Raw genomic sequence first — 27062 nt, forward strand, 5'->3', positions numbered from 1 at the left:
TCTACTTCTAAGGACATTCAGATTTGTTCCATCTAGTGGATCGGCTGTGACTAAAGTTCATAGTTCAGCACATCCCCGGATGTAGAAACATACTGGCCGATACTTTATCACGTCCAGACAGGGTGGCTCCCACCGAGTGGAAATTTCTCACAGAAGCATTCCAGTTACTGCTTCAGGAATTCAGGCAACCAAACATTGACTTGTTTATTACTTGCCTAGGCCACCAACTCATGACGTATATCTCCCCGTTGCCGGATCCGCAGACTTGGGCGGTGGACGAGTTCAGTATCACTTGGGAAGGGCAAAAAACTTACACTTTTCTGCCACCACTTTTACTTCCCAAGGTGATACAGGGGATCAAGGAGACAAGGTATCTCGATCTCTCCTTTGATCGCACCCTGGTAACCGGCGAGAAGGTAGTTCGTCAAGTTCGGAAAAATCTAAAACGATTTACTACCCCTCTCACAGTGGTCCAACCTACCCATCCACCCTCAACAGAAAATTGCCTCACCCAACGTCTGCACGCATGGTTCGTCTTTAAAAGGCGTTTTAATTGCGAAGGGCTCTTTCGACACGGGCAGCAAAGCTATAGCTTTAGTTCATCGTTACTCTCCCAGGGACGACGATGACAAGTGGGGATCACTTGAGACTTTTTACAGGGAAGAAAAGAATCAAGACCCTACGATTGCGTCACAATTCCTAGAGGAATACCTCCTACATTGCGTACCCAAAAACACTTGGAAGGTAGCACCATTACTACGTAATTGGCTGCAATTATCTTAGTGTTGGCCGTTTCCGGAAAATCACAATGTGATTAAGGTCACGGAACTACAGGCCATATTATGCTCATTCAGGCTTGAGGATCAGAAGGCCAAGTTCCACCCACCTGATTGGGACTTGAACGTGGTACTTCGAGGTTTGCGAGGGCCCCCTTCGAACCCCTCATTGCATCCTCATTTTCAAGCTCCTTACCAGCGCGTGACACCTTCGTTACACTCTCGGTATAGTATAGAGAACTCCGCGAACGGGCTATCGCTGTGAGGAGCTTGCCTCATTTCATGACCTCACCAAGGAAACAATGGTTTCTCTTGGCATTAGCAATGGCGGTACGGGTGAGCGAACTACATGTGATCGACTCAACCCGGATCCGTTTTGAGCATGGGACGCACGGAACGGGACATCTAGGATTATGCTGGGATTTTATTGCTAAAATCTACTACCAGGCCAACCCGACCGTTCCTTCACCATCCCACCGATATCGACTATTGTGGGAATCGTACATGGTGAAGTTCTCCTGGGCTCGGTGCGAGCAGTTCGAGTTTTCATTCGACGCTCCAAGACTAGGCGTGGTTCGAGGAAGCGGTCATTGATACCCGTATTTACTTCGTCAACGACCGAAGTCAGTCGCATAATCGCAAACACCATATCTCTATGGTTACGCGCAGTTATCCTTCAGGCCTACGAGATCGCCAAAAGGAACTCGCCGAGAGCGAATTACCCTCAAGATCTCAAGGTGTCAGCCTTACCAGGGCTCAACACGGCAATTGTGGTTTTGGAACAATCACGGAAGGATATTTCTGGAGATTCGACACATATTTTCGTTAGTCATAACCTTCGCGTTGGGGCTCTCGAGGATCGTTCGAAGTTTGGCCCTCTGGTTGTTATCCTGCAGGTTGCCAACCCCTGACGCAAGTATACTCCGCCCTATACAGAGCCAGTCAGCTTCCATGTGCAGTCACTCAGTCGCCGCCAGTGGAAGAATATTAGACAATCTTGTTTGTCAGCGACGGCTCGATGACGTAGTAAGTAAAGAATTAGCTGAATAGCTATTATTTTCTTTATTACTAAGCGTGTATATTGGGAATTTCTCTTTAATTCCTATGTTCAATCTTTTTGATTTTTGAACAACTCTACCGTATTGGCGTTTTGTTTCTTTTCTGAACTTTTCCGCTTCACGGTTTATCGACCAACTGGTGTCGTATTGCAGGGTGTGAATTATTGAGGTTTCTGTATTCTGAAGGTTTACCCACCTCCAAACCGTCCGATACAGATGCATTAAGGAGTAATGCAGGATAAGTAAAAAAATTAGTAAAATCTAAATTTTGTTTACATTTGTATACTTATCCTGCATTACTACGCTTAAGGCCCACCAGTCGTAAGACTTGCCTCCCCACTTTGGCTTCAGAAACCTCAAAAGTATGTTTTTCTAAGAGCTTGGGCGACAGGCAGTGATGTGAAGATGACCTTAGGTGTCATCAAGGTCACAGGACAGCGACGGAAGGCCACTGATTGGGACTTGAGAACAACAACTTTATTTCTTCACCCAGGACCTTCGCAGCGCTGTCCTTCTAGTTGTCGTAAGTAAGCAGTGAATGCATTAAGGAGTAATGCAGGATAAGTATACAAATGTAAAAAATATTTAGATTTTACTAAATTTATCAAACAACAGTTATCATTGTTAATAACTCTAAGAATACTATCTTTATTACATCGTTGCCAAATTCCTGTAATTTGGCTGCAATCACACTAATATATTTTTCAACAGAAGTTCTTTTTCACTGTCATCTATACAATAATTAGTTGTACCCGCAATAGCACTCAACAGCCCACAGCGCTCTCGTGCGTGAAGGTGGGGAAAAACACACTTCTTTCCAAACATCAATCAACTAGAGAAACATGATTGGGAGAAGGGAGGGAGTACTTCTGATGTAATAGAGGTAGTATTCTTAGAATTATTGACAATAATAACTATTGTTTGATAATTCTTACGAATCATCCACCTCTATTACATAATTGCCAGAATATACCAGAGGAAAGGCGGCTTCTGCCTCCATTACACTCCCTGTACAGCAGTTCCTATGAAACCCTGTGATTCCATCGTTTAAATAGGCTTCAGATACCCATTGAATCACTTCTAGGGGACTTGAAAATCGTGCAGTGGAATAATCAGTTGATATGTGATACCTTCTCTAGAACTACCGTTATGTTGCTGATATTCTTTTTAATGAACATCCTTGTACTCTCATGGATATCATTATGTTTAATTTTTACGTCACTCCCGGTCTTTCACTACCGGTTTTGGCGTCACTTCCGCCTTAAGGCCTCATTTCGGTTTCTATGAATTCATTCACTTCCGGTCCACTTCTTTTCCTGGTTGTGACGTCACTTCCGGGCATACGGTTATCAATCTACAGTCCGTTTGGCTCCAAATGAGAACGATGAATTGCAAAAAAACTCCGAATCGGGAAAAGTCTATTAAATGTTAATATGGTACACGGCAATGAATACCCTGTACCCAACAATATCTGCTGTTTGTTATTTTTATTCCAATCACTGAAAACCGTTGTTTCAGAAATGATCATGTTGTTATGTTTACAAGTTTACTATTTGAACGAAGTTGGGCACAACGGTAGGAGGAACAGCGCAAATACGTACTGCACGTGCTACACAACGGTACAGGGAATAACAGCAAAAGAGGGGTCATCTGGTGATAATTTTAATCTAATATGACTTGCTCATGTCACAGCTCTCGTCGTCAGAATTGCTTGTGTCACTGCTGATGATGGGACTGTTGCTTGCTGAAGTCCTTCAAGTGCCCATTATATTGACTATATCTCGTTGACGACTTTGGTAACCTGCCATGTATCCACTCTTACCCGACCAAGTGATTCATTTACTAGCTTTTCAATACCCAACATTGCGTTTAATCGTCCAACGTCACCTTTGACGATTCCCCATATCAAGTCTGTTAGGTTCAGATCGCAGGAGGAAGTCGTAAGACGGCGTGACTGTGACATTTAATATAATTGTCAAACATATGTACACTGGCTCAGGTTTGTTTGATCTGATCCTGCATACTGTGATATCGTGCATTGTCCATGATAATAAGGAACTTGGCAGGCAAAGCAGGAACCAATTTATTTTTCACCACTCCAGAAATACCCTTCTGTGTGGTAGTCCCTGTTGCCCTTGGCCTCTGCTCGAAAGACAAGGTCACAGCCTGGGAGCAAACCCTGACTAGAACAGCCACCATGGAGCATTTCACCTTTTCCCATAGGAAACTTTCTCCCAGACTCCTTACAGTCCCCACCGGGTACCCACTGACTGCTGGCTGTATGAGAGGCATTTACCCTCGTCTCATCTAGGAAATCAGGCTCATATCCTTCTTCACGTGTCTGCTTGATGGTTCGGCGAGAATGATTTCGGAGATGAAAGATGTCGGATAGTTCAGGACACAGCCTTATTTTCACCACTTATCTTTTTGTATATGTATCCAAATGTATGCAAAAGTTGATATAGCTTGTATTTTGTAACAATTAAATCATGTTCAGTTTTTTTGGTTCAGGTATTTCTTCAAGAGACGTAGTGACAAGAAATTACTTTCTGAATGCTAGTTTAACAATTGCACGTCTGACGTGATGTTTCTGAAAACAGTCTAATTCATCAACCTTAAGTGGTTTTGATATGTTCCCCACCTGCTTCGCCAGGTTGCTGGAGTCCCGTCGACGGACAACATTTTTAGGCTTGTTTGGGGATATACCAAGAGCTTTAGAAGCTCGTTTTAAGTGTGTACTAATGGCATAAAATAGTTTTCCTCTTTCTGCAATACATTGAAAGAAATCATATACCTTAAAAATCAACTGTTTCCCATCAGCTGAGTAGCGCATCTTGTCAGTCAACAACGACGTTTAGCATGTGCGGTACGTGTTTTTGCTGTACCTCCTACCGTCCATGGAATACATCTCGCTTTCATCCAGTAATTGTCGGCCAAGACGAATAAACGAGAAGTCTCCATCATCAGAGAACAGGACTTAATTCCTTCCAGTTTCTGTATATAAGCCATGGCGGCAGTATTGTGGCGATCAGGACTGACGAATTGACGAGGAGATTTTTCCAACTCTGGATCACATAAAATTCGCCTTCATCTCCCTGCAGTTTATATGGAGATCCTTCTCGGTCCCAGTCCATGAGCCCTGTATCTCTGGAAATCGTCCATGTGGGCTCCCCAGCTTGAAACCAAGGCATCCATGAACGTATGATGTTCTGGAGGCAACTATGTGAGAGGAATGCTCATTATGACATGGTGATGATGAAAAGGAGGAGGTGTTGGAAGGTGTTTGGTATAAAGGAACCCGTGTCCAGGGGTTGATCCCGAAGATCGTTTATCCAGGCTTGAAGAGGATGTAACTGTAACCTTTCTCTGCAAATCAGATCCCGGAGAGTGGTTAACCTTCCGAAGGGGGACATCTACCATCTGATCGTGTGGATCGACTGGGTTAGTGCATCGTCGATCACGAGGAGCATTGGACAAAACAATCTTCTTATGGACAGAGAATGCCCTTGTGAAGGAGAACGGCCCATGTAAACTAGGTTCTGAACGAGTGAGAGTCCCGACTTGGAAGGATTGATGATGAATCCGATGCATGTTGTGAGTTGAGTCAGAAAAGTTCGATTCTGATACAGTTGAGACTTGTGTCTCGTGTTGGGATTTTTGAACAGCTTATGAAAGTCATCATATAAAACCGTTTAATGAGAGAAGGCGACTCATGTGTTCGGTATAACTTTTGCTTTAGATTAGGGAGCAGGAGTCTATTGTCATGATGAAGTTAATGTAGATTGCCCGAGTCTTGATCGATAATCCCTTGTGTGTAACTCAGCCAAGGCAGAGTCTGGTGAACGTTAGACGAAACAGGGGCGTGGTAACCCGCATATACTGGCCTTTAAGTAGGACTAGACTGGTCCATACGGAGAGGCAGGTGCACCATGAAATAGTATAGGGAGTTCAGTAGATCCTCTAAGGTAAGATGAATACCAAATTCCCGCGTTTTGGACTTTTCAACCTCATAACAGCCATTTTCATTGTCCAGGTCAGAGTCAGAAGGGTGGTGGGAGACACCCGAACGGGAGTACATACAGCTGGTGAGTAACAAATTAGTTGAGTGGATCCACGTGGTTCCCCTGCGGGTTATTATCCAATGGTGTCCACGATGCAGGCATGATCTGTAAATGGGTAAACTGGTGCATAATGTACAAACTGTCGCTCCCCTACAGAGACCATACGGTTGACTGGCCGATCCTGTAACTGACTAGAAAAGAAACGTGTTGTGTGCAGTCATTGTGGAGACTGTATGGTGGTCGAGCTGTATCAGCTACTGTAGAGTGGTGATCAGTATAGCCGGTGCAATGTGGTAGCTTATCTGCCGGTTTAACCGGACGGTTGGAAGGACCGAAAAAACGAGATAAAATAATGAGACCATCTCGGCCCTCTGTTGAGCAAACAATTACTCCAACAGACAGATAGGAATGTGGGTTGATCAGGCTGTGGTGTAGATGACATCAGGGTGAGACATTGTATCGTCAACTTTCTCATGTCCGCGTCTTCCCCCTGGTCTTGGTGAGTTTTTAAAATAGGCTTTCTGTACAGATAACCTCCTGCATTTTTAACACGCACATGCTTGCAATCACAAGGCGGCCACAATTATAACATGTCGAAGGAGTCGTAGGATAAATAAAAAAACATCAACACTTACTTAATACTCAGGTATCATAAACAACCAATAATAATACTAATTTTTTTAGTAGAAGTTTTAATAAGTGTTTACTGAAACGGACTAGAATAGTAGTGTGACTCCCACAAAGTACTAGAGGAGAGAAGTACGCAGGAAGTCGTTGGACTCAGGAAAGAATGGAGTTTTCTCCCTCCTTCACGCATGTGTGGACTGTTGGGTGCTATTGCGGTTACAACCAATTATTGTATAGTTGACTGTGAAGAGGATTTCTGTTGAAAATCTGAAAGTTTCGTTTAATGTGATTGCAGGCAAAATGCAGGAATTGCTTAGAATCATAAATATTTTGATTTAGTCGCGCGCGCCAAAATGCAGGAATTGCTAAGAATCTTAAATATTTTGATTTAGGCGTGCGTGCGTGCGTCTGGACCAGACAATTCATTGATTTATGTTGTGAGAAATGATTGAAGGATTGGTGACTAGGGGTATGATGACTCTCAGTCACCCAAATCAGCTAACATACCCCTGATGAGCGGCATAGAATGCCAACAACGAATTCCCACAAGCTCAGCTTACTTGACTTTCAGTCAGGTGAAATAAACTGTCAAAAGAAACAGTTTGAACATTTTAGGCTTGTCACTGGAACGAAGATCCTGGTTCGACTAAGGGAGGCCAGGCAGGGTAACAAAAAGTACCATCTTTTGACGTTTTTTTGGTATGATATGGCCCGGGATCAAAGCCCCGCGCTTCCACTTTCGGGCAGACGCTCTACCACTGGACCACGGAGGTGACCAGTGAATTCAACACCAATAATACCACTTCAACAAGAAGGCGAAGTCAACTATATCCCCTGCCCATTGTCCAATCTCAAAGACAATGATACATGAATGTGCAATCAAAGTGACAATGAAATTAATTGTTTGTCCGTCTGCTTGTGAAAGGGGTTAAATACATAAGTTACTGTATAACATCTCCATGAAACTTAGTACAAATGTCGGCCTTAGTCTGATAAACAAAGGTTATAATCATCTTCCAGTATGTGAAGGCTGAGCATATTTTGTATCCTTGAGCACTGCACAATTCACTATTAATATATTATGAATTGTATGGTAGAGCGTGGTTATACAGGCAGGTGTTGTTGCAGGCCTACCCTTTATGGGTAGTTACCAGAGTTAGGTACACCATACAGATAAGGTACAAGAGTAGTTTGATGCTGACGCCTCAAAACCTGGTGATTTTCTTTACATCTACTATGAGTCCTTTTATAGCTCTGTTTGATGCAGTGTCTACTGGTGTGCCATTTAAAGACGTTGGATACCATTGTTCATGCGCATACCGGACGCGCATGTAACGGCGAGGAATTGTAATGTGGTTACGTCCCTTCGACTCGCGGCTAATTGTACTTGAACTCATAGAAATGTAAATTGGGCAAGAGTTACCTCCACTGATTCATTATTTTAGGGGTATGCTGTGTTGATTGAAAATAATTTGAATATCCTCTGGTAACATGTTGTTTTTATTTTATAATTTTATTTTACAATGAATAAACATTAGAAATAAGCCAGTTTGAAAAATATCTTGATTTTGTAAAATACTTTTTTGACTGATGAATCAATTTTTTTTGGAAAATGTGCTTTTTTTAAAGTCAAATGATGTGTGAAATTAAAAATGTTTTGACTTGAATTTTCATTTTTCTGTTTTGTGTCATATCAATACTGTAATATGTCTATTTAAAAACACTCATTTAATAATCCAACTTTAAAATGACCATTTTATTGGCAAAATGATTTTATCATCCGTCGCCTCTAGATGGCGCCACTTATTAAAAAAATGCTGTGGGGACTTTGTTTTTTTATTGCGTCATTTGATTCAGGACATATTTTCCTACAAAATGATACCAAATATACCCATTTCTTGATTTTTTTATATTTTTTGTATGCAACCTCTTTAACTGAAATAAAAAAAGTAAAACACAATTTTAAAATCTTGAAAGAACAAGAGCTAAAACAGCCTTTATCTGATATTGTACAAAGTTTCATGAAGAAGTACATAACAGGACTGAGGTACAATTGTCAAGATTGCTTCCATTCCAGTCTATTTAAATTTATAACGTTTACATAATAATTGGGTGAATAATGAATAGCAAAAGACACATCTACACTACATGGTGAGTGTGTTTACCAAGTTTTTTAAAGACACCTCCAAAATAATTTTCAAGTTCTGCTCCGGAAATGAAACCAACTGCTTCCATTCTGCTCAGAGACTATCTCAACTAAAAATTATACAAAGTATATTAAAAATGCAGGGCACGCATAAATAGCACAAGGCACATCTACACTATATGGTGAATGTGTGTACCAAGTTTTGTAAAGCTATCTATGTACGGACAGATGGACTGAGCCCATTTCTGTGTGCCCCGCCAACTTCACTGAGCCGGGGAATAAAAAACAAACTTTATCTGTTTCATGAGAAGATCACAAACCATGTAAACATAATGAGACTTTTATTCTACATGTATGGCATGCTGGATACTTGCAAACATGTATTGTGATGAGAGAAATGAGAATGAGACCAGTGGTGGATAATGATAGCAAGGAATCTGGTCAAACCTTTCCCTTAAATGTTACATCTTCCACATATATTTAGGAGATAAATGTGATGTAGTCCCACTGTCCAGTCGATACCTCTTAGTTTAGTTTGGAACCAAATGCTTAAGCATGACTTTTGGACCACACATTTCATATTTAATGGTTTTCAGATTTTGTACTAACCATCACTAACCAGATAGGTCAAAATGGAAATAACAAAATTATTTTGCTCAATATGTTTTTATCTGGTTCAGCAATAATTTGATTGGGTTGGTTGGCTTAATGGGAAAAAAGACGAATTTTGTTCATGGATGTTTTTTAACAGTATTAAATGTGAGTATTATTTACTTGTCAGAGAAGGCTTGGCGCTGGTTAAGGACAATATATAAACAAGGTAACAGACTATATACAACACTTTTGATCAATCATGTTTGTTTGATATTTAAAGCATGCCTTTATATTTCTCATGGAAAGACCATAGAGACAGAGTAGTTGAAAATAATAATAAATAAACCATTTTTATTAATTTTCTGATTGTGACTTTGGACATAGTTGATCAAATCCAAAAATACATGTCTATCAAATCCAAAAAGAAAAAGACAGAAAGTGCTGCCAACATGGCCTAAGAATAAACACTATATATTATAGTGATTCCTGTTGATATCTACTTCCCAGGCGATAAAATAGGACATAAAACCTATCTTATTTTCAGATTTGCAGATGTTATTATTTTGTCTTGAAATGAACCTGGATAATAAACACAAAAAATCTGAGAGAAAAACATGATTGTCAACATTAAAAATATGAAAAGTTATTTTTAATTGTCCATGGCATTCTCTTCCTTTTGGACCCACCACTTTAATATTCTTGAGGTGGAGGGATGCGAAAGTTTGTTGTTTTCACTTATTTTGGGCAGGATATACTCTTTTGATCACAGCTTCAAAACATACAAATCGTTTGCTCTGAAACATGTGAAAGGAGAAGCTAAAAGATATATTTTTACACAATTTTGGGGGGAGACAAAGACCTGGGGACAAATTATATTCCTTATCTTTACAGTTTTATCAGATTTTCTGGATTTTTCTAAAATCCCAGACCCAGATCCGTCAATAATAAAATTCAAATGGTCAGTACCAAGGTTACTCTATAATCTGTGAGACAGGCATGACGTCCCCCAGGAATACAATGACATCATGATATAATGAATGCTTCGGTTACAACTACACCCACTTGATTGCACTATGCACATAACAAAAAAACTAAAGGAAAGCTTCTTCGGGTAAATAGGAGACCAATGCAATATACCGCCATTTGATATTCAGGGAGAGGAATACTGTGATTTTGTTTTGAGACTTGATATTTTTTCAGCTACATCAGCACAACCAGATATTTATTTAATTAAAACTATGAGCCAAAACATGATTTTTTTTAAAAAAAGTCTTGCAACAATGTATTTTTTGTGGCTGACAATTTGTTAATTTTTAATAGTCTGAAGCATCATCTTTTGTAAGCTTTTTCTGGGACAATTTATTTTTGTCAATAAAATCCCAGGCACCCCCACAATATGAAATGGTCGGTCCCTAATATATAATACTCATGTTATTTATCAAATTTGGGACCGAGACCAAAATGACATGTATCAAGAATATATGCACACCACAGTAAAAAATACAGAATATTTTCATTCCTACCTTCCTGCAAACCACATTTTCAACCAATCAGACCGAGACACACACTCCCACTGTTAAAAAATATATGATTTATAACAAAACAAAGTCACAAGGACAACTCGAGGAAAAATCCTCCTGATACTATCACAAAAATAACAGCTCTCCCTGGGTTCACTTCCAGCATGTCAGTGAGAGACAACCCTAATTTTCCAGTCGAATAGGCTCCATGTTAGGATCATCTTCCGGCCCTTTCATATTCGCACTTGCCTGTTGAGCCTTGTCATTGTGCTCAAATACAAGCTTAGCTAATTGTCCCCTGGTAGCTAAACCCACAGCTCTCCGTGACAAGCAACGCTCGTACAGTTTCTCCGGTGCACTTGGATAGCATTCCATGGGCTTATACCTATGCTTAAGGTCAGGTTCTATTGCCCTAAACACATGTATTTCCTGATATTTTACAAACATGTCAAACAATCCTTCATTTCTTACTTCAGTTGACGTGAGTAATTTCCGTGCAGCGATAAAATCGGCGTTATAGAAACTGCTGTGCTCGAAGGAATTGGCATCGTAATGCCCAGTCTTTCCATTAATGTCAATAACAGTGGGGTAGGGTTTACGATCAAAAATGAGATTCGGTTTATACTGCCAGAACCCAATTGGAAAGAACACTTGCCATCCTTGAATAGTATTCATGCGGATTCTGTTGAAGTAATCAGCTGCAAGTTCCATACCCACAGTGCACATTAATAGCAGAGAATCGGGCGGAAACTTGAGCGAGACTTCGTCCAGGATGAAGAACTCGGAGTAATACGAACTGTTATGTTGCAGCGATATCCATGCAATTTTATCACTGCTTTGATACTTTTTTTCATAATAGGAAATCATTGATTTAAGAACCGAGAAAGTGTCTTCTTGAAAACCTTGTTTGTAAATAAACACGATTAGCAGGTATGTGTTGTCTCCTGAGTCCAAACATGTATGAGCATATGAGTCGAGGAAATTCCCCACCCCATCTTTGTCTTCTTCCGTAACAGGCAAAATGAGATTGATGCGAGTATTTTCAGTTACATATGGCATTGGCACTATTTCAACTTGACCAAGGGGTCGTACAAGGTGCACTCTTTTCTCCACTTCTTTGTTGGCAGCACTGATATCCCGCAGTGCTATGTCCATTGTGTATTCCATGCCTCTCTGGGGGTCGAACCTGCGATAACCATTGGCCAGGTGAGAGTACAGGAAGCCGTTGTTGTACTTTGCATTCAGTTTGTCGACAGACAGTTTGATGACTTCTTGAATATCTTGCTTGTCTACACCTACAACAATGAGAACAATAATCTGAAACACCAAGTACAAGTATCAGTCATTTGACATGACCTACAAGCTACAAGGAATTATGAATTATCGGTTCTGAATGAATTCATTGTGTAAGTCTTAATAACCTAAGGAACAGAAACCATCACAGAAAGAGACCACACCTTGGTGATGCCATGAACAATAGGTGACGTCATCTCATAAAGAGGAAAATTATGGAAGAATAGTTGCAACTGAGGTAATCAGCAAAAACATCTGTTTGTAAATAATCAAGTCTGGACCAGACAATCCAGTGATTGACATCCTGAGCATCGATCAATGCAAATGTGATATAATGACCTGCATCAACCAAGTCACTGAGCCTAACCACTCAATCCCGTTAGAAGCCTTTTACATTAAGCATGGGTTTCTCAACACTAATTTTTTTTAACCCGGAACTTGTTTCTGAGGAGTAGATGTGCAACAGTAACTGGTAATGAATGATACAACCATGCTTCAGAAACTGACAATGGTATGATGATCACCCATAGGGAGTAAAATGCTCACATATGCCTTGAACAGTTTCTTAATTGAAATGAAATAAACAACTTTAGAATGCATCCCGCCTCATATACTTTAATGATCCAGTTAAATCTATTAATATAATATGTCCTTAGACTTTTTCCTATATTCATTGAAATCTACATGACAAAAGAAATGGGTTGTTTAACAAGCAAAACCAGAGGTGAGGTGAAGTGGGTTTTTTATTACCGGTACGTACTTCAGTGTGAAAGACTGAGATTTCATAAGTTGAGGAAAGTGATCTTCTCATTGCAGTGAACATCACACTTCATATTACGTTAAAGGTTTTACATTTGTAATGAAAAGAATGAATTTTCTGGTAAACAACTACACAAATAATATAGGATAAATAGGGTATTCATTGGTTCTCGTGGAATATCATGTTTCTCTCATCTCATGACGAGGGAAAGGAGATATTTTTACGAGTGGCTATGCCTGTCCTGAAAATATCACCTTTGTCCCGTCGCTCAATGAGAGGAACATGATATGTCTCTCGACACATGGAATATCCTCTATAACATTATGTTCAAGATAATTTCACTTACATGGAGACGCACATGTGCGTGTGGGGCAGCTTATATTCTAGTCCAGACTAATGCAAGTTTTACAGTGCTAGCTCACTTAAATACCATGCCGCAGTTAAACATCAATACCCCACTCAGACACAGTATACGGACTCCCAAATACTAAGACTCTTGATAAGAATGTACTGGGAACTTCTCGTGCCCTGGAATCACTCGGGGCGCACATAATCTTCAATAAATAACATATTTGTAACACTCACCTGGAATCCCCATTTGACTATTACCACCGGTATGTCTTTCTTCATAAGTCAGAGGAGGTGGGAATATTTTTCTATTTTCGGACCTTTCATTTTTGAATTCCACCAGCATCATCAACCAAAATATTTTTGGAATGTAATTTTTCTTAAAACACAGTGGGTAAAGCCAAAGACACAGGTTAACTCCCCACATGAGTACAATGTGTGAAATCCATTTCTGATGTTCCCCACAGTGATATTGCTACAAACACTGCGTAAAACCACTCACTCATTATTAAACAGAAAATTTTATCGCATGACGTGTCAGACGCATAAAAATAAGAGTCATTCCCCCCCACCCATTTTTGTTATACATTTGGTCACAGAGTTTCAATAAACATAACAAATAAAAATATTAATGGCCTATGACATAACATATTTTTCACTCCAATTTACCTTTTAACTCCTCCACATTTGAGAAATCATCATCAAAGTAGATATGAGTTTCAGTGAAGTAGTCCCAGCGGATGACATCAAATCTGTTCTTGGGTCGATACGGCTCTGGGACCCCAACAGGCCATGTGATGCTGTCTCTGCCCCCAGGGGCAAACTGACTCATATAGATGATATTTTCTGTTGTCTTAGCAATGGCTTGCTCTGTCAGATTAAGTTCCAGAATACAAAAGTATCTGTCAAAAAAACAAATAATGACATAGATGAATGAGTGATTGACTTGAGTTTGGCACCTAAAGTAATTCAGGTCTCAGATGGTTAACGCTGTTGTCATGGTGGTGTTTGTTTGTTTGTTTGTTTGTTGTTTAACGTCGCACTCAGCAATATTTCAGCTACATGATGGCGGTCTGTAATTTAGTGTAAATAATCAAGTCTGGGCCAGACAATCCAGTGATTGATGTCATGAGCATCGATCCATGCAATTGGGATCAACGACATGCATTAACCAAGTCAACAAGACTGACCACCCGATACCGTTATTTGCCTTTTACGACAAGCATAGTCGCCTTTTATGGCAAATATGGGTTGCTGAAGACCTATTCTACCCCAGATTTTCATGGGTCAATTGGGATATGATGACATGCATTAACTAAGTCAGCAAGCTTGACCACCCGGTCCCGTTAGTCGCGTCTTATGACAAGCCTAGTCACCTCTTACGGCAACCATGGGTGGCTGAAGACCTATTCGAACCCTGATCTTCACAGGGTTAACACTGTTGTGAAAGGCAAGAGCATGGGTATGGTGCTGACAGACTGAGTATCACAGTCAAGGCGATTCTGTCATTCAAACCCATAATCTTAAGATTCTGGCATGCCCAAGGGGCGCAACTCTGCACAGCAAATTACGGGGTCATAGACAAATGTCTCATCTGTTCCACTCAACAACATAGGTAATGCTAATTTCATTTATATATTTACCCTTTGGTTGGTTATACAATAAGGTTTTCATTTACTCAACATCAGTGAAAGTTATCAGCAGAATAACAGATCCCAGCTAAGTGACCTATTTAACAGATATACAGATCCTGGATAAGTGACCTATTCTGCCCAACAATCCAGTGTCCAACCCAGAATTGAAAATCAAGGGGGGACTTGTCCCCCCATCATGTAGAAAATAGGAGGGATTTTGAAAAAGTAGGGGGGATAATTGCTTTCTTCAAAAATGTATTATTTTGTATTATGTACTGGAACATCATCATATAAAAGTGTAACAGTTTAGAATAAAGAACTGAAATGAATAACAATGCTTTGTGCTTTTTTCTATTTTGATTAAAAAAGTCTGTAATTCTTTTGTTTTTGCGCGACATGGTCATTCACTATTCAAAAGATCGTCTGCTATGACAGTCGGCGATTCATATTGTGTGATTTCAGAAATGAAACTTAAACGAACTAAAATACTCAAAAATATTTTCAGAACTATTCAACATATAATATTTATTGTCTTTACACATCTTGTCAAAGGTTTTTGATTACTAAACAACAAAATACAACATAATTTTGATCAAAGTTTTGATACGTTTTCTACTAAAGAAAATCAAATTTAATTTCCTATGCCAATCCTGTCGATAATTTATTCAGCAGCCCAAGGGACATCACTCGTGTTTGAACTTCCGGTTGTTATCGATCGGTCATCGACAGTTGTTTACTATGTTTGCTGTGAACTGCCTTTCTTCGTTAATTGATTAAAGATTTAGTGAGTATTGAATCTAAAGGGAGGGATAAACAGCTGATAAAGTAAGTGACTGAACAAGAAATTACTGTGCACGACAGATGGCGCTTTGATTTTTTTTTTTATGAGGGGCGTATTGATTTATTTAGCGTGAATCGTGCAATTGCACGGCCTGGGTTGGACACTGCAATCAACAGAATAACAGATCCCGGCTATGTGACCTATTCTGCCCCACAATCAACAGAAGTACAGATCCTGGATAAGTGACCTATTCTTCCCCAGAACCCCTGTTATTACACATGTTGGGCTTAACTCAAGTTTGAACAGTATTTCAGTGTTATCATGGCGTGACAACTTAATGTGGGAGGCCATCCCAAAGAGATGCAGGTCTAAGCCGTTTACCACTTGCCAATGTTGGTCTACAAATCTACAAAGAATATAATCAGGGTCTGAACTTAACAAATCCCAGTCAATATTAACAAAGTCCAAGACTAGTAAATTATTCAGGAATGATAAGCAACATTTCCTTGTGAACTACCACTCTCACCATTAGGGATATGGACACGCTGTAGCACATAACTTTTACAGACTAATGAAAATAACAATTAATTTCTAACCCTGATAATTAAATATTACATGATCACATTGAACTGAAAGAAATTAGGACTTACCGGTGAAGTTTGTAATAGTTAGTGTCATCAGGCATGGGATAAACTGCAATAGAATTGTTAAAGGTCTCCTTTTCTTTAAGAATCACAATGTCGTCATCAAAGTCGAAGTCGTGTACTTGTGTGTGTCCATATGGATGAAACTGAAATGGAAGCATTTGCACTTTATATTTATTGCCAGTTTCGGAGAAGTCCAAATTAGTGGATGGACATAGTGGATGGACATAATGGACCTAAAGATACAGGGACGTAACAAGCCATACTAAAAGGCAGATTTTAACACAAATGTTTGTAAATGTGTTTTTTGTGCTAACTTCTAAATTAACATGATGAAGGTGGTAGAGAAATGAAACTGAATAGTTTGGTAGCTGAAACCTGATTGACTCCTGAGCCCATGCATCCTTCAGTTGGATTGGGTGAGTCAAACTTTGACATGATCTCCTATAACGGGTTGTCTGCTCTTCATGGAGAGAGGTATCAAATCATGTTAAAAATCTGATTTTATCCCAAACCTAAAATTGGAACTAACAATGAGCAATTCCGAGTTATCATGGCTATTATAATGTTTAGTGCAACAAAACCAATATCAGAAATTGGCTCTAGTCCTATCAGTATAGTCCTTGCCAAACTGCCCAAGAGTTAAGGTATCATAAGAACTAGTAGATATTTGCCAGTTTTACGGGTTACACTAGGTTAGCATCATAAGGACTAGAAGACTAAAACTGGTAGTTTCTATCACTTCAATATGTTAATATGGAAAAATATAAAGCAAAAAAAATGTGGACTTTTCAATTTGCCTGCCAGACTTATGTTGATAATCCCAGATAAAGCTTTGGGACATGCAGATGACATAAACTCCCCTAGACCTGTTCCCTGACCTAAGGCTGCATGTCTTAGCATGTTAAGTATTATTGACAACACACACAAGTTGAGCTTAGGAAACTGTAGAAGGTAACAATGGTAAACAGCAGACTTACATTGATATGGCCTTGACATGAACGCCCAGTGGCATGTTGAAGACATTTACCCATGTTGATGGTGGGGTCTGAAGAGTGACAATTTGTAGTACACCATTCCATCTCAGACAGAACTTGAGAAAGAATAGACTGAAATCAAAACAGGATTGAAAAAAGTTAGGATACTTTGTACCCAGTGTTACTACCAAAACCATGCCTACAGTGATGCTATGATGATGATGATGATGATGATGATGATGATGATGATCAAGTAAACCAAACGTAATCATGCTCAATGAGGTGTATAAGCTTTCCTTTTCCTTGACCTAGGATAATGATAATAAACATGATAAATATTTTGAGTGAGTGAACAAGTATGAACAAGATTCTAGCAATATAACAGCGGGGAACACCAGAAATGGGCTTCACATATTGTACCCATGTCACATTGTGGGAAATTGAACCTTGGCCTTCGGTGGGGCGAGCATACGATTTAACCATGTTACCCACTAGGCCACCCCATCGCCCCTAACTATTATAAAAGAAATTCCACAAGCTGAAAACATGATGAAGAAGTGCTACCAAATTTATACTTCAGGTGTCCCATCACATTATGATTTCAACCAGACTGACATACCTTCAAAGCCTGCCTTTTCTTACACGAAAATGGAAAGAATGAATGTTGTTTTATAATGGAGTCAGCAATATTTCAGCTATATCAACATCAAACCAGCCCGTAAATAATCAAATCCTGGCCAGACAAACCACTTCAACAAGCATGGATCAAGCAGAATCGTTAAAGTGGACCCACTTAGTCACCTTGTACAAGCATGGCATACTGGGGACCTATAAAGCCCCGGAATCCTTACACTGTGGACCGATTTAGTTACCTTGTACATTTATAGGGTTCTAGGGACCGATGCAGCCCCAGAATCCTTACAGTGGACCTATTTAGTCACCTTGAACAAGCATGGGGTATTGGGGACCTGTACACCCCCGGAATCCTTACACTGTGGAACGATTTAGTTACCTTGTACATTTATAGGGTTCTAGGGACCGATACAGCCCCGGAATCCTTACAGTGGACCTATTTAGTCACCTTGAACAAGCATGGGGTACTGGGGACCTGTACACCCCCGGAATCCTTACACTGTGGACCGATTTAGTTACCATGGTTACCTTGTACATTTATAGGGTTCTAGGGACCGATACAGCCCCGGAATCCTTACAGTGGACCTATTTAGTCACCTTGAACAAGCATGGGGTACTGGGGACCTGTACACCCCCAGAATCCTTACACTGTGGACCGATTTAGTTACCTTGTACATTTATAGGGTTCTAGGGACCAATACAGCCCTGGAATCCTTACAGTGGACCTATTTAGTCACCTTGAACAAGCATGGGGTACTTGGGACCTGTACACCCCCGGAATCCTTACAGTGGACCTATTTAGTCACTTTGAACAAGCATGGGGTACTGTGGACCTGTACACCCCCAGAATCCTTACAGTGGACCTTTTTAGTTACCTTGAACAAGGACTGGGTACTGGGGACCTATTCACTATGTTCACATGATTCTGCACCAGAATCCTACATTGGACCCATTTAGCATGTCTAGTCACCTTGCACAATAATGGGGCACCAGTGACCTATTTTCCTCCATGATACACATTGGTTTAACATGACAAAGAAAAAGTTACAATATGTACCTGAGAAATGATGATCCCCCCATCCAGGGAGCAGTATACATCAGTTCCATCTGCAGCTTTGGGGCATCCCAGATACATGTGATGACTCACACTCACGCCACTCACGAAGTCAAACAGCGTTTCCCCACGGATGTAAGTCCGATCAGACACAAACATATAGTAGTCAAACTTGTCTGGGTAATGTTCAGCGATGTACTTGAGAATGTGTATTGGGATCAGGTGAGGGCGCTTGTCCGCAAAGCTCACAACAGACATCCCAGAAGGCAGAGACTGACCCTTATCGTCCATAAAGAAAACCAGTTTGGTAACATGATGTTGAACAGTCTTGTTGAAAGCTACACCAAGTGTGTCAATAGTATTTCGCGATGTGATCACAGCTACAAATAGCTTATCAAGTATTCCCAATTCTGTTGATGCATACCGAGGTCGGATGAGTTTTTTGGTCGACCCGCCAACATTACCAACGCCGGTATTCCCCCCTGGTTTTTCCTGTAGCCGCAATCGGGGTTCAAACTTTCCTTCTCCGTCTTGTTGAACCTCTAAGGATTTTGTTTCACGTCTCTTTACAAGTTCTTGAGGGTCTTGCTTGGAGACGTAGGTTTCGCAGCTATCCTCACTGAAGGGGGCATACATCATGCTCATGGTGATCCCAAGGCACAGCCCTATGATAAGCGTCAGCAAGGGGCGTAAACACTTCATATCAATCTTGATACTGATGCTAAGTCTACGTGGAGTCCTCATATCGTCAATAGTCCATTCTGCAACACAATCAAAATTGTGATTGAATGATAAGGCTGACTAAAAAGATCGACAATTGGAATTATTGTTGATGGGAAGAAATATTAACAATTATTGATATGGAAATTATGTCATCGATAATATCATACATAAACTATTGTGATGAAATAAAGTTTTGATTTACCAAACAGACTTGTTTTGGGCCATTTTGGTGACATGAAACATGTTTTTGAGCTTTTTCATATTTTCTCAGAGTTACTTATCCAATGTTTATCCATACTTGATCAATATTTAGTTAACTATTATTGATCTGAGATCTGTAGCCAGCGCTATAGAATGGACAAGTAGCAGGCTTTCGATGTTTTGTTTGTTTATTGTTTAATGCCACACTCCCTGACTCATCAATATTCCAGCTATATGATGGATAACAGTATATGGTTGAGACAATCCAGTGATCGATCCAAATAATTTGAATCCTTTATGATGTATGCAAAATGTCATCCTTAGCTAGGTGAAATAGTGGTTAACATGACGTCCAGGATTACTGCATTTATATAGCGACGTGCATGCATGTGTGTGTGTGGCTGCTAATACCAGTCCGAACCAATGCCGATTTTATAGTGCTAGCGCACTCAGATACCATGCAACAGTTGTAACATGAATACCCTACTCAGCCACTGTATACTGACTCTGAGCCGACCAGTCCTTATTTTAGCCCCTTAATGCCGAGCACCAGGCAGGGTAACAATAAGTACTTTTAATGTCTTTTGGTATGACACGGCCTGGGATCGAACCCTGGACCTTCCACTCTCTCTGGACAGAGGCTCTACCGCTAGACCACAGAGACAGTCGTCATCACAAAGTTTTGACTCCTTCAAACCAAAAGAAAACACTGTCCGCAACTCTATATATACACATAAAAGTTGGCAAGGGTTAACAATTTGTTTGGTGTTGGCAAAAGAACAGATATTATTAGATCATCCTCTTAGGTTGACAAACATTCACATTGCAACATATACACACAGTGCAAATTTACATTTGCACCTGCTCCAGACATAATGCAAATTTGCTCCTGGTGTAAATATACACACATGAGTATTGAGTAAACACGTTCACATGACGAGTATACTCACATATGTATTTCTAGTATTTTCTACACACGTATGCACATATACATACATATGTATAGCGGCGCATGTGAACAGGGTATAAGTGGGGCCATAGCAGTTTCAGGAAAAAAATGTTCCAACTGAAGTTGGGCAGACAAGAGACCAAACCCATATCCCCAGTTCCACATTTTGGCTGGGGATAACAAGAATAAGGCTTCTTATATAGCACTATAACTTCATTCTCTTGTAAAGTCAAAGTGTGAGATCATTAAATCACCAGTCAATTTTGTCAACAGCAAATCATTAAATGTTGACAAAAATTTAACAATTTAGCATGTTTAGAATCATGATTAAATATATAATGAGCTTTGAGAACAGGAAGAACAACATAATATCAACTTTATCAAGTTAAGGCTGGCTTCGTCTCGGCTGACTAACACTGCCCGCTAGGGCTCACTAGCTGCCACGAGTCCTTTTGCTCGCTAACGCAACTGAGCGTGACAAGAGACTGGGCTACCGTCTGCAAGGACAGCATACATAAACTTCGAGGCAATATCTGTTTTACGCATATTTGAACACTGATTACCCGTGATGTATGAAGATTTTGAAAAAGGGTGCATGTTAATTAATTTCTTCAGCCTAAACAAACAGACAAAAAGAACAGTGGAAGCTCATCAGATGTTCTTATTTGGAAATACCCCTGATGGTTATAGTTTAATAATAATAAAACGTATCCCTAAAGTGAAGCATTTCGGATTGTGTGGATAATATGATTGCTACTCCCTTGTTGTCATCCATATTTCCTGGTATAACCCAACGCCTGGGTATTTGTTGTCATTCACTTGAACCTCAGTTAATTAATTTATTACAGGTATAATTTGTGGTAGCTCCAGACATGATTACCAGACAAAGGTTCCCATTAGGCATTTCTTGTATCTTGGGTAATTATTTAATCTGAATCCCGGTTTGAAGTTGGGTGAAATGTATGTTATGTAATATGCACAGTGGCAGCGCAGCAAGAGGAGTGATCAGTTGATTTACTTTTATGTAAATTAACTCATCATTCCTGGCCATCAAAGGATCAGCAGAAAATATGTTGATTGAATAATCACTGTTTTGCACAGTGGATTTGTCGAAAGTAAGTGTTTACATGTATATGTTTACTAAAGCAGACAGAATACCCCCATATCTGGACCTGAAGTGCCGATGTAAAAACAACATACTTTGATCAAAGGATTAGCCGATAAAACGTTGATTGTTCATTGTTATCTAACTCTATGTTTTTAAAGAACCATGGACATTATGAAAATAGTTGTCACGTGGGCTTTCTCAGCTGACCTTTGAGATTTGACACCTATGTGAAACACCTCAAACAAACTAAGTGATCAGTTGAGAAACGAACAGGGGTTATAATATCCCAAAAGCTATACATATTTTCAAATATTTGATTGTTACAGAGACATGTGAGATCGAATAAGTTGATTTGTACAGCTACAGACGTATGGGATATTGTTCCTTTATGTGGATATTCATGGATACATTCCTTGAACAAGGTAGCTGCCTAAATTTATACATATAACTTTGGTAGGTTGTAATTATGATATTTGCATTTTGTTTTCATTCATAATGATATGCTGTTAGATTGAATAGAATCATTTTTGTTCCTCTACGTTTTCGTTGGGAAGTTCTTTGATGCGAGACAAACATCACAATAGACTATTTATGCTAGGATTAGAAGCCAAAACTACAGAAATGTACTTTGAAATTCGTTTTCTTTTAATCCTATCATTTTCAGTCACTGGATGATGAAAGTAAAGCATAAAAATATTTGGAATTTGTTATCATAATAATAGAAATGGACAGATTTTTCAGTCAATTTGTAAAATAACTGAATATTTAGACGTTTAATAAATTGCCTAAGTGAAAAAGTTACACATTTTGGCTATAAAATATACACATGATAAAATAAGCAATGCTCAGGTGAAATATTTTCTTTGTGTTGCAAGTCAAAATAGTGTAAACGAAAATCGCACTATACCAAGCAAGTGACTTATCAAAACTTCGTCACCATTACCTATGCAAAGATACCTACATTTCGATATTATTTTAAAAACTGAGCTGTATTTATGTTTGTTCATCAATGTGACCATACGCCCTTACACTATCAATGAAAGTGCTTACAAGTAGCGCAGCACAGGTCGAGAACTAAAGTACTGTTGGAAATGCTAGAAAACTGCTTTTCTGGTTTCATTTAATAAATACGAGTCATAGGACTATAAAAAGAGCATATATCAAAATAACGCAAATTGCCCTAATCTAGCCTGTCCTAACTGACACTGTGATTACCCTTAAAATGTACTTTTACAGGTAAAATGATGATAAACTTAGAAAATATTCGTGCGTTGTCATGCATGTATGAAATGGCCTATCACCTGAGGTAATTACCTAACACATGTCCCGAGGTTATGACCTCACACCGTCCCGTGCATTCTCCCAGGTGCAACTGTCACCGAGTTGGGGGTGGTCTCAACATATTGCTGTTATTGTACTTAATTGACATGCGTTAATGAGGTAGCAATTTAGTATATGAACTGCATTATCATGATTATATTTGCTTGGAAACATGATGGACTAGTTAAGAGCTATGAAACAGGATGAGTATTGGAAGGTTGGGGTTTTGGAATCCAGAAGTATTTGTTGTTCTACAGATGGTTTCTTGAGGTAGCATTTATCTCCGCTGATGACGTATATGAATCTGTACTTTTGAATGTTGTGTTATGTCTTGCCACGAACCCTGTACATTTAGCCAAGATAGACACAACAGGGTTGAGCTCACAATGTCTGACTGCCGTACGTAAGACAACGTAACCGCGTTGTGCTGCCAGCACATATGTTCAGCCTAATTTTCTCCATGAACTTTCGTTTCATGTGATCTGAAGTTGACCAATGTCATATATTCCTGTATGGTCGCTTTCAGACTACTCATGGTTTGGGCAACAGTATCTGATTCCCTGGCGTTATCCATGACAATCACACTGACGTTGTTTAAAATGGGCAATAGCTGAAGTTCCATCCAGTCTATGAACACATTACCTCTTATATTTTCCTTATTAAAATCACCAATTTTCGCCTCGAAAACATCCATCAATAAGCCCCATATCATGGGTTACAGCGTGCAAAACAATGACACGATTACCTTTACTTGATGGTACCATGGGTGCTTTTTGTCCATCTGCCAATAGCCATATGTAGTCAGTGGAATGATTCACCAAGGTAAATTATCTGGACACCTTGACTGTGATAGTTATGAATGGTTCGGAGATAATGTGACCTCAAAGACAGGATGGAATATTTTCCCCTGAAAAGTGCTCGGTCATCACCATGCACAGTGCATTGAAATCCCATCTCTTGGAGAGCAATAGTGCAGTCCGTGAAACATTAATTGTATCTTTAATTCCTCCCAAATTCTACTACAAGTCAGGGTTACACTTGTACACTATACGCCTAATCACCCTGTATCAAAACTGTCTAAATCCTTTTACGCCCCAGTTTTGTTTTTGAGACCACCCATATACCTGTTTTGTTTTCTTATCATACCGTAGACTTGATGGTATGAATTGAAAACCTCATAGCTTGGGTAGTTAGGTAATTCACCCTATCTAAATTAATAATAGTTTCCCTCTATCTCTCTAAAGTGTAAAGAACTTGTATGCATTTCCAAGTACAGATTCCATAACGTGTACCATGGCTATGGCTATGCAAGTGTAATGTAACATGCATCATGGGAGAAATGTTAACAAAAACACTGCAGTGTCATTTTGTCATTTTAAAAGATTCACATCTAGAATTTTCTCAAAATGATTTTTGTGTGTGGAGTACATGTTTTAAGAAGACTACATTATTATCATTGTAACAGAGTCACGTGTGCACATTTCTATAGTCTGTTTCAGACTTCCATCATTGGACTTAGAATAAATGTGAACTTCATGTTTTCGTTCGAATTTGTCTCCTGTAAACTTGTCGATAGGACTCCTTGTGACTGAAATACTTCAAACCACAGGTAGGGCATGTAGGGCGATCAGTAGTTATTCGATATTTCAATATCGGTCTGTGAAAAATTATATCCCTTTTTAACAGGCAAAAAGCAGTTTTCTAGCATTTCCGACAGTACTTTAGTCTAGATTTCTGCTATATCATCCAGGTACCCACAGTGAAAAATCAATAACAAAGGCAACAACCAGTCCCGGGGAATTGCTTTAGATCAGTGCCCCTTTAAGGCACCAATATTGATATACTGTATTCGACGTAATAAGCGCCCCGCTCTAATAAGCGCCCACGGCGATTTTTGCTAATATATTGGCGAGTGAACAATCCTAATTAGCACCTCTTCCAAGTGATCAATTTACACAAGACTTATTTATCCGTGTATAATACGCACTCGTGTGTTATATGCACCCCATATCATGGGCAATGAAATTCTGGAAAAAAATATTTGTTGTGTCTAAAAGACTTTTTTGGTATCATTTCAGGCTGTCAGCATAAACCACGAAATTTACGATCATTTAACTCTTTTTTTTCACCAAAATTTTATTCTAATAAGAGCCCCCTATTTCTAATTTTGAGAGCGCCCTGGGCGCTTATTATGTCGAATACGGTATATTGTTTTGTTAAATATTAACTAAATATAATTGCGAGGTAGGGATCGAAACTAAAAAAAAACAAAAAAGCAACTCAGATTTGCTTTTTTTACTTGACCTATGTCCTAAATAGTAAAAATGTTATAAAGTCAAATGAAATGCTTGAACTTATCATGCTTATTAAGACTACTTAGTTTTGAATTGAATGCAAGGTTAGAAAGCCTTAGACTTATAGCCAGTTATAGGCCTAGCTGTAGAAATGATGACTTTTCATAAATTCTAATTTTAGACAAAATTATACTTCTTTCCAAATTCTGAATTTTCCTGTTACAGACAGATAATATACAATCTTAGCCCAACTCCGGAATGGCACCATTGTGTGGAAAACTTCTGACTGTGGCGTTTATCATGTTTATGGATAATTGACAAACTTGTTGTTGTACACTATTTTGACAGACAAGTTTTCAACTTTATATCTCGATTGAAGGGTCCATATACGCGGATAAGTAACATTCAGTTCTGATTGTTCAATATAAACATGCCATTCTACAACTTATAAAACTATATATGTATACTTTTTCTATATAATTCGGACATTTCCATGACAGCTTCTTTCCAACCTACTTTCACAAACACAACCACAAACATCTAAGTTACATGTTTACGGTTGTGTTTGTGAATGTCGTTGACAGTAAACATCGTAGGTCATATTAACTGATATGCACAATGATCTGTCTATTCACACAAAAGATTACCTCCTTAATAACAGGTATGAATTTCATCGACCATAAGGAGAATGTTTCCATGAGACATCCACGCCCCAAACTGTCTTTTCAACACTTGCCACAGATCGCCATTTTAGGTACAACGTGTTATAAAAAAAGCCCAAGCTCCAGACAGGGATTTTGCATTCGCCTTATTTATCAAACTCCACAGCAGTGCTTGCATTTTGCTATCGGCCAACTCGACCGCCTTCGCACTGTCGTCAGGTGGCGCTCTTATAATAGCTTTACGTGCTATGCGCGCTGTCCACTTGCGATATGAGAGACGGGACCCAGCCTTCTCGGCGATGCTACGACGCTTCTTTCAACTGGTTTCCGGGACACAATGTCTTTGGAGTATGAACACATCCCCGTTTATAAAATAAATTATGGGGTTTATTGTAAATTCGTTTTTAATACTGAACTTATATATAATAACCAGCATGGTGAAACGAAAATTCTTGTCTTTATCTCAGTTAAACCTCTGGATGCCGAGGGTTTTTTTTCTAACGCACATTTTCCTAAGATCGGAAAAGTGAAGGTTGTGCGAGAATTGCGCTCACGCGGCTCTGGATCTACAGCTAGCTATAAAATTACATAGAGGTGGAGAATATTAAATTTCCTATTTGATGGTGTAAATTTAACTGTAAATATGAAACCGGTTTTAAAAAAGACACTTCTAAGTGTTGTCCGAGAATTTATTCTGCGTTGAAAAACAGTAAATGTCTTGGCTTTTTATCGTACACCGATAAAAGTACTGTTCGACGGGTTTTTTAAATTTCGAAGCTTTACGGAAACTGTGAGCAAACAAAATACTGCCTAATATCTGAACGACATAACTACATATCAAATGCAGTTATGTGCGTATGTTAAATGACATAAATTCACATAGCTGTCAGCCCCTGGAT

The 27062-nt window shown here is 39.3% G+C and overlaps 1 protein-coding gene across 1 annotated transcript; it reads right to left on the minus strand.

Moving 5' to 3' along the window:
• Positions 1–8492: 8492 nt before the first annotated feature.
• Positions 8493–26304, minus strand: LOC124110740 (chondroitin sulfate synthase 2-like). Its single transcript, XM_046470109.2, has 6 exons — positions 26149–26304; positions 18910–19667; positions 17223–17351; positions 16249–16388; positions 13853–14085; positions 8493–12077 (listed from the first exon to the last, which is right to left on the minus strand). Exons 2-6 carry the CDS (start codon positions 19648–19650, stop codon positions 10966–10968), a joined length of 2355 nt encoding a protein of 784 aa, XP_046326065.2. The 5' UTR covers positions 19651–19667; positions 26149–26304; the 3' UTR covers positions 8493–10965.
• Between the last annotated feature and the right edge of the window lie 758 nt (positions 26305–27062).

The sequence above is a fragment of the Haliotis rufescens genome, unplaced genomic scaffold, assembly GCF_023055435.1.
Source record: "Haliotis rufescens isolate VD_foot unplaced genomic scaffold, xgHalRufe1.0.p SCAF_10, whole genome shotgun sequence".
NCBI lineage: Eukaryota > Metazoa > Mollusca > Gastropoda > Lepetellida > Haliotidae > Haliotis > Haliotis rufescens.